This window comes from Elaeis guineensis, chromosome 13 (genome assembly GCF_000442705.2).
Source record: "Elaeis guineensis isolate ETL-2024a chromosome 13, EG11, whole genome shotgun sequence".
In the NCBI taxonomy this organism is placed as follows: Eukaryota; Viridiplantae; Streptophyta; class Magnoliopsida; order Arecales; family Arecaceae; genus Elaeis; species Elaeis guineensis.
In genome coordinates, this window is record NC_026005.2 from 14,522,030 (window position 1) to 14,530,781 (window position 8,752).

Below are 8,752 nucleotides of genomic sequence, written 5' to 3' on the forward strand. Positions count from 1 at the left end.
TAATATTAATTATTTTTTTATCCATAAATTATAATATTTCATAAAAAAAAAAAACTTATGATGCAATTTAAACTTATCAAATTTGTGTGGACTTGTTTGTGGTGGGTCTTTAAGTTGGGTGTCCTTTTCTGTGAAGCAGAGAACAGTGGGCATGAGTCATCCACTCCCTCCACCTGGAACCTCTCCAAGTTACAGGTGGCGGCTGGAAGCAGTGACTAGGTGTCCCCCATGTCATTTAAGAAAATAACACCAAGTCCAAGGGCATTTGGAGAGGCATATGATTACATCAAAAACTAATAATTTATTAGAAAACAGAGGAGAGAGAAAGCAGGGTAGAGGGCGGCTACTGGTGCTGGAAGTGGTGAGATACCTATATTTAGTCTCTTTCAGCTGATAAGAAAAAATATAAATGAGAGAGGTGGCGTAGTATATGTGGCAAGAGAGAGAGAGAGAGATTAATTAAAAGTATTTAGTTGAAAGAAGAGAGAGAACAGAGCAGAGGAGACGGGCGAGGAGGAGGAGGGGGAGGAGGAGAGGAAGGGAGGGAGGCTGGAGGAGCGAGGGGCTCCAAGAAAGCGAACATGTCCCCCTTCAAAAGGTCTTCCCCTTCCCCCAAAATCGCTCCTTTAGTTACCATTCTGCCTTGCTCTGGCGGCCTGCTCTGCTTTAGCCTTTTGCTGCTGGCCTCTGTTTAGTGATTTGCTGAGTTCTTTTGGGTTCCTTTTGGTTTCTGTTTCCTAGTCCTGGGATTTTTACGAGAATGAGTTTTCCGTTTGGTGGTGGAAAGCAAAAGAGTTCGGTGTCTCTATTTTATGTTTTTATGTAAAATTTTTGGTCTTCTTTATCGCAGATTATGCTTGTGTGATGCGTATTGGCTTGTTGATTTCCTCTTCTGCCTTTGTTATCTGTGTTCTGGGTTCTGTTTGATGTGTTGGGTTTGTTTCTGTGATCCCTTCATGCTAATGATCTCTCTCTCTCTCTCTCTCTCTCTTTCTCTCTCAGTATTTTAGTATGTCGCTTTCTGTTTTAACTTTTACAAGTAATCTGTTTTCTTTCCCCCCATCTTAATCTACTTTTTGTTGGGATTTGAATGTTGTTTGGTTGGAATCTTTTAGCTTGACAAAAGTTTGTGCTCCTTTTGCAGTATATGCACATTTATGTGGTTTTCTCTTTATCTGAACATTAGAGCCAACAATTTTGCTGGTGGAGTGCTGGATTTTGCATTTAGGGCTTGGGATTTTTGATGACTCTCTCAATTGGTCATACTGGATTACAATTTTTGGATTTTGATTGCAGTATTTGAAATCATAGGGCATGTACCGGCGAGCCATTTTGTTATCAATGGCCAAGGCCATTCCCCTTTCTTTGAACAAACAAACCCCTGAATTCTAAATAGGACGGAGGTATATGAGCATGGTGGTTTGGTGGCAAAGACTAGATGTAATTTTTCTTTTTCTAGAATTTTGTCTATATGTTTTTGGATTTTCTGTAAGAAAAATTTTGCTTGTCTTGAAATATGGTTAGGGCCCTAACATTTCTGTCGTTTGGAATGGTGAAGCCTAGAAAGGACATAAATCAACTTCTTCACTGACCATTCTAATTTGCATTTGCATGCTTTATCTGCTACTTTCAATGACCAAGGTGTTATGCATTTGTTGACGGGATATTCCTGGAAATGAGTTAGTGAACGTGGCTATGATGGCAAACTCAATGTTTTTTGGATTCTCATGACTTTGTCACAAGAAAGAGCTTCAAATTTTCATAAATTTAGAATACATAGAGAGGAGAGAATTGGAAAACTGGTAGGCTTTCTTGTGCTTGCAAGCAAGTCGCAAAGTGGATTTGTGAAGTGATCTACCATCAATTTAAGAGGCATTTATATTTAATCTGACCTACCATCAATTTAAGAGGCATTTATATTTAATCTGGGAGACCAATCTGCTGCACAGGGCAGTATGGATCTATCTAAACTGTGTATAGCTCCATATTGTGGAACAGTTGTTGCTGTTAATGGAGATACATGAAGTGATAAATCATATGAAAAATATTATAGGGGAGCAATCTGGTGCTGGTATGAGACTTTCTTCTTTCATTACATTATATGCATACTTGTCACTTTGCTGGTATAGCTTGGTGTTCTGCTCAAGGGTACAGAGCGAAGACTAAATTCAATGTGTCTTGCCTATTTGCAGGAGATTAAATGAAAGGAATCATAAAACTTCTGACAACTGGTGCAAAGAAAAAGTGAGGCTTGTTGAAAGAAAAACATATTGATGTTCCTGCATTTGTTAAAATGTGAGCATATGAGCCATTAGATTTGGGATGGAGCTGTTCTGGTTGTACCTGCATAATTGTTCAAGCGTCTTGATTCTGAACATAAATGTTAAGACAACAAAGTTTTACTCTTTTCTTTTTATTGATTGTGAAGATTCAGAGGCTCATCTGAAAACCATTGAGTAGCAGTGATATGTTCGATCCCTCTAAAAATCAAGAGTCCTTTTAATATCAACAAGACAAGCATCATGCTTACACAAACTACATGCCCCGTAGTTCATCATGGATTATGAAGACTTGCTTCTTTCTTGATACCATATGGTTTCTCTCTCTCTTTGATGCTGCATGGTTCTGTGGTGGAGGATTTGGGATCATGGTGATGAACAGGACATTGTATACACATGCCTCTTAGATTAAACATATGAGAATTGCATGTAAACCCCAAGCAATAGATTCGATTTAGCTGTGGTTTAGTAGAAAGAAAAAAGATTTTGCACAGTGTTTACAGGACCTCTTGGGTGGGCAATGGGAAGTGTCATAGTTAATGTGACCTGCAAACACTACAGTAATTTAGGGATTTTCTTGGTATAGCTTTCCTAAGAATCTTGTTACATGTCCTAGGAGAATCTAGAAAAGAGCAGAGTGCTAGAAGTAGGCTATGGAACGTGTTTGAACGCTCCAAGGAGATATTTGAGTGGTTATATGGAGTACACTATGAGTGAAATTACACTTTGGTGTAGTTATCCTGGGATCCTTTGATCAAGTTTATTGTATCATGTCACATGAGAATTTGGAGAAGAGTGGAGTGTTATAAAGGGGCATAGAGAAGGTTCTAGAGTGCTGCTGAGTTTGTTAGGCACAGACAACTTATTGGGTCATTAGAATAAAAAATTCTTGCAGTTCTTGTAAACTTGTAGAGGGAAGGGATTGGATTGTGGTAAAGGTAATTTTTCTATTTTTCTTTTTATTGTTGGTGGGTGGGGTGGAGGTGGGTGCGGTGGGAAGGGAAGGATTTGCTCAGATTTATTGTAGATTTTATTGTAAACTATTTTTGAAATGTTATGCCTAATTTGAAGTGAATTTGTCAATTTTTCAATAACACAATTTGGGATGAGAAGTTACCTTTTTTCTTTAGATCTTTTCTGTCCTGATGGTAGATGTTAATTTGCTCTGATCATCAGAGGGGCACTTTAAGATTTAAATGAATGAATATTTTGTGCCCACACTTTCCATTAATTTTGTCTTATTTTTCTTCCTCTCTCTATCTTTTCTTTGCATTTCTACCTAACTATACAACAATAAACTTGTTTCTCAACAAAAGATGGAGGAACATGCCGGCATTGTTTGGATCATAATTCAAAGGAGTCTTGCACCTAATTAATTTCTTCTATGTGTTTTCCAAGTTAATAAAACATGAGGTCTGATATCGATGCCTCAAATATACAACTTGAAAAAATAATGTATTAGTTGTTCTTATTCCTAAACTTTTTTTAAAGAAAAAAATATAGCCTATATAGGCTTCCAACTGAACTGCATTGACCAATAGACGTGAACTATGCCTAATACCTGCAATGCGTTCTTTGTTTGATTTTGATCATTAGTATTTAGTTTGATGCTTTTCTTCCCAGATTAGGTATTTATGCCATTTATTAGTTCTTTTGTGTATTTGTTCAACTCTAACATTCAAATTCAAAAATTTTCTTTGATATATATTGGGCTTTTTCTTACCATTATATTTAGTTGCTAATATACTTTGGTAACTTCTGATGTATGGTTTGATATGTTTATTTCAGCCTTCCAATGAGACCGTCCTCCCTTTTATAAAAATTCTTTCAATTGTGCTGGAAGATATATATCAAGTTCTTTGTGACAGTGGTTTAGGATGATTTAAATTCTGGATTGCATTTTTCTTATGTTCCTTTCAATGCATCATTATTTAAATGTTATTATAGCAATATTGCAGTAAAAGCAAGAAGAGCGTAGCATCTCTGAGAACTTGCAATATCTGTGGAACTGAGAGATGCCTCTTAATAATGTAAAGTCTTATGACACACAACACTTTAGCAACAAAGATTCAGAGAATACTTCGGTCCGTTCAGCATCAAATTGTGTTGATAATTGCCCGTCCTGGTTGAATTCAAGTGGTTCACACTTTCCACAATCATCTTATTTCACAAACTTGTATATGAACATGGACTTCCTTGCACAACATGGTAATCAGATAAAGCAACTGGGTGGTCAAATGCCTGACCAGGACTCATCATCAACTCAATCAACTGGTCAATCTCATCAAGAAGTGTCTGGAACAAGTGAAGACAACCTTCATGAGCAGCGTGTTTCAGCACAAGCTGGTATGGTCTCTATCAACGTGACGTGCTTTTCTGTTCAAGATGATTCACACTTCTGTTAAATTATGAGTCTTTGATTTAACTGTGATTGTTTTAGATTCTTATCTTCTCTTTAGATTTGGCAAATTATGGTGGTGTGAAAGCCTTAGTGATGGTGAGCTCAGTTTTTCTATAGCCAATTCTCCTACTGTTGCTATTTTCACTTTTTTGTCTGGTTGTGTACTTACTTTTGAAGTACATTACTTGATAAAAGTCGTTCTTTGTGGTTTCCAATAGTTGTTCACAGACAAAGACAAAGGCAGTCATTTGTGAACATGATTACTTCCTATTTTTGCTAATTAAATTGAATCTAACATGTGCAGTTTTATATTGAGAAAGTTTGGCTTTCTTGTCAATGAGTTTGTTTGCCTTCTCTTCCATATGCTCAGTGTTACTTCAGGTGGTTCAGTATATGCGAACCAATGCATTCTGGTACCTCTTTTGATTTAATTATAAAGGCATGTATTAATTCTATTACATTTGGATAGGGAACTTGGAATTATCTTACAGAAAGTTCAGTTGACTGCTATGTATGTAGAAGGACCAGTCACCATGATTATGCTTTATACACAGCCTTAACAAACTGTGAAGTTGATTGTTATGATATGGACACTGCCATATTATCATAATTCAAATGAATATTTCGGTATTTTAGCTAACATGCTGTTAATTTCACTTCATCCTGTTTCGGCTTGAAAATCTGAGAAACCAAACACAAATTAATCATCTGGTCCCAAAGACAGCTGAAAAAAGTTCCAACCTCAAAATTTGGCGTTTTAAATGGAACCAAGTGCTTTATGATGTCTTCTTTTATTCATTCTTGTCTTTTTTTCCTTCACTTTGGTTTTGCCAGCTATGCATTGTAATATTAAAAACCAGCTATGTATTGTATAGCTTCATGTGATAAAATTTTTGTATACCATAGAAACAAAAACCTGACTAAATGCCTAGTGCTATCTTAGAGATGATCAATGGTACAAAATATGTTCTTCAAGTTTTGGTCTGGGGAGTTCTCATGATGCAATGAAGTTTTGCAGCCAATTTATTGGCAATAAGCTGGCTGCTTGGCAGTCATTAGTATTTATTCAATTGTAAGTGGTATTCCAAGTCACTGATTTGACCTTGTATGCATATATAAGGTGGTACCTGTTGTGAACTATTTGTTGGAAACTTATTTCTTAGGCTTTCTTTTGTCACAGTGTTATGCCATTGTACCAACAGATGTAAACCATGTGACGCAGGGTTGTTTTTTTTCCCCTACTTAGGTAATGCTAATACATGTGGAAAGCGGGTTGAGGGTCACATGAAGTCAGTTTTAACTCAGGGGACTCCAGAAGCTGCCTTTGTAACTCCAAGACTTGATTATAGCCAGTCTTTTGTAAGTGGATGCCATATTCTTGAGATTTTAAATGGTCTTGATTGCTTGAGACCCTTTGTAACCACATATGTCTGTATTCATGTTTATGCTTCTGCATATGCTTGATGGTTCTCGTGGTGTTTTTGCAACAGGCTTGCGTCCCTTACCCTTATGCTGATCCAAGCTTTGTTGGCATGCTGGCTGCTTATGGGCCACACGCAATTGTATGTATTATTGAGCATGTTCTTCCTTTTTTGCTTTTTAACAACACAACGTGGCAACTTGACCTTTGTTCAGGCAAGGTTGAACTCTTCATTATACATGCCCCCTGTTGCTTTGGATGCCTTTCGTAGGATCAAGATTTTTGAGTGATGAATGGTGGTTTTGTTTGGAAACTGTTCTCCTGAAATGTGGAAGATATGGCTAGAAAGAAAGTTGGAAGATAATAGCAAGAGCAAATCTGGAGTTTTATTCTTAGGTTTATGTTGGTTTCAGTCGGGGCATTCTTTAATGGTTTTCTAGGTTATTATGTAATTCCATCACTACTAGTAAAATGCTAGTGCTACAACCAAAGATATTTTATAAAATAAGTTCCTGTAGAAAAATCATTAAGAGGCATTTGCTTTTACGTTTCAGTGATATGTAAGACTTCTTCTGAAACAATAAGATCAATGTAATCGGAACTGCATTTATGTCACAGAAACATCAACAACAGTACTTGTCAGGTGGCTTTTAAATCTAGCCAATATGGACCTGCTATAATGCAGAGATTGAACCATGGGCCGAGGATGGGAATGGCGTTAGTATTTTGAAGCCATGACTCTCGCCTACATGCTTGTTGTATGATATTTTTTGTCAATTATCCTAATATTTGTCTTTCATAACTAAGCCAAAATAGAGTCCAAAAACATAATTTAGCGGAACTTTTTTCTTTTCGAATTGGTAAATAGAATGAGCTGGGTCCAAAAGTTCATTCCAGTGTATCATCCTTTTGTCAGAAGTATGTTTAGTTGAACTTAATGAATTTTTCAGCGAATGTGTATTTCTTTCTGAGCTCGTTGGTTCTTCCTCCACTGTATTGTCTATGTCAACGTGCTGCCCTTTCAGTTTGATGTTACCTTATATTTGTGCCTGAACCTGTGATTCTTGTCAGTTAGATGAGTGAGTGGCATAAGAAGCTTCAGAAACTTTAACATTTCTGCTATTATTCAGACACGAACTCATGTTACTACTCTTTTTAGTCATACCATTTTTTTCATTCCTTCTCTATGGGACAAGGAGTTTTCTATATCATCCCAACTGTACTGATCTTGGTCTGCTGTGCTATTGTACTACATCTAGATTCATCCCCAAATGATGGGAATTGCACCTTCTTCTCGTGTTCCACTGCCTCTTGAGCCTGCAGCAGAGGAACCTATTTATGTCAATGCAAAACAATACCGTGCAATACTACGGAGGAGGCAGCTGCGTGCAAAGATGGAGGCTCAAAATAAACTTGTCAAAGGTCGAAAGGTATAAAATTTTTATCTTAGCTTGGTCTGAGTCTTTTTGGGTTTGATGTTGTGTTAAACATGCAATACTTTGATTCCTTAAAAATTTGGCCAAGATCACCCTACCAAATTCAAAACGGTGCAATGTAGCTTCTACTTGTTTTCCTGTTGAAATGTGGTTGAGGATCTCAAGATTTCATATGGTGGTTCAAAATGTCTTAAGTTTTTCCAATTGCTGTCCTTTCTTTTTTTTTGCTGTCAGCCATACCTTCATGAGTCTCGGCATCGTCATGCAATGAAAAGAGCCAGAGGATCTGGTGGGCGCTTCCTAAATACAAAGCAACTCCAGCAGCAGCTCCAACCTTCTGTTAGCACAGGTCTTGGAAATGTCTCAAGCTCTAATCTCCACTCTGAAAATGGTCCCGTTGGCTCGTCTGCCACTCCTGCGGGCTCCGATGTCACAAGTGTTTCCACCAGTGGAGGCATGTTGTTAGGACAGCAGGATCACCTCGGCTTCTTGTCTGCCGCTTTCCAGTCCCATGTCAGAGGGAGTACTAAAGGTGGAGATGGAATGATAGGCAACGGGTCCCAACCTCGGATCACCATCATGCGGTAAAACATAGGAATTGGCCCAATGGTGTTTCCCTGGCAATTCATCCTTGGCTTATGATATTTCATCAGAAATGCTTCATTGTCCAATGGTAGCAAAACTCAGAAGGACTTGAAAACTGAACCTTCACATTGTAATATAAGTGCTTGACATCTTGTTTTGGTTATGTTTACGGATATGTAGATGCTATGAGTGCCTCAGATTTTATCCTTAAATGTTTAGAACATGTAGAATTGTATCCTCTAAATATTAGATTTGCTCTCAGGGACTGACTTGGAGGGTGAGAATTTCCAGATAAAGACCTGTTGGTTGATGATGGACCAGATGGTTCTTCAGGTTGTGTTATATTTGCTCTGCTTCATCCATGCCCATGAATAATCCTAGCATTTCATAAATGACAATTGGAAAATTGGACTGGTGATTGGCTTCTTGGATGTTGGCTAAATGTTCAACCTGGCAATGTGTCCCTCAAGGAATGTTGTGGGGAGATGGTTTTCCATGTAAGAATTTTGTTCATCAAATTCTTCTTCAAACAGGCATTTCACCGAAGTATTTCTTTTTGTTTATAGATGACCAGCCTCTTTGGATAACTAATCACCAAGGCTATTTCGGATTTTATAGCTGCTAAGGATTC

At 37.6% G+C, this 8,752-nt stretch overlaps 1 protein-coding gene across 4 annotated transcripts; it reads left to right on the top strand.

The window, feature by feature from the left end:
• The first annotated feature begins 441 nt into the window (after nt 1–441).
• Nucleotides 442–8,417, top strand: LOC105056468 (nuclear transcription factor Y subunit A-3). 4 transcript variants are annotated; one of them, XM_029267962.2, is made up of 7 exons: nt 442–598; nt 4,238–4,625; nt 4,720–4,776; nt 5,927–6,039; nt 6,171–6,242; nt 7,360–7,530; nt 7,771–8,417. In XM_029267962.2, the coding sequence occupies exons 2-7, from the start codon at nt 4,295–4,297 to the stop codon at nt 8,122–8,124; spliced, it is 1,098 nt and encodes a 365-aa protein (XP_029123795.1). In that variant the 5' UTR covers nt 442–598; nt 4,238–4,294; the 3' UTR covers nt 8,125–8,417. The 4 variants fall into 4 exon arrangements, with proteins under 4 accessions (XP_029123795.1, XP_010936981.1, XP_029123794.1 ...); XM_029267961.2 differs by having other exon boundaries at nt 445–598; nt 4,227–4,625; XM_073247468.1 differs by having other exon boundaries at nt 467–598; nt 4,068–4,625.
• Nucleotides 8,418–8,752: the final 335 nt, after the last annotated feature.

What these genes read in the sequence shown, in the direction of transcription:
- LOC105056468 (XM_029267962.2), top strand. Translation starts at nt 4,295, where the DNA reads ATGCCTCTTAATAATGTAAAGTCTTATGACACACAACACTTTAGCAAC. An exon ending in GCGTGTTTCAGCACAAGCTG is followed by an intron (nt 4,626 to 4,719) that starts GTATGGTCTCTA and finishes TGATTGTTTTAG; the next exon opens with ATTCTTATCTTCTCTTTAGA. An exon ending in GTGTGAAAGCCTTAGTGATG is followed by an intron (nt 4,777 to 5,926) that starts GTGAGCTCAGTT and finishes TCCCCTACTTAG; the next exon opens with GTAATGCTAATACATGTGGA.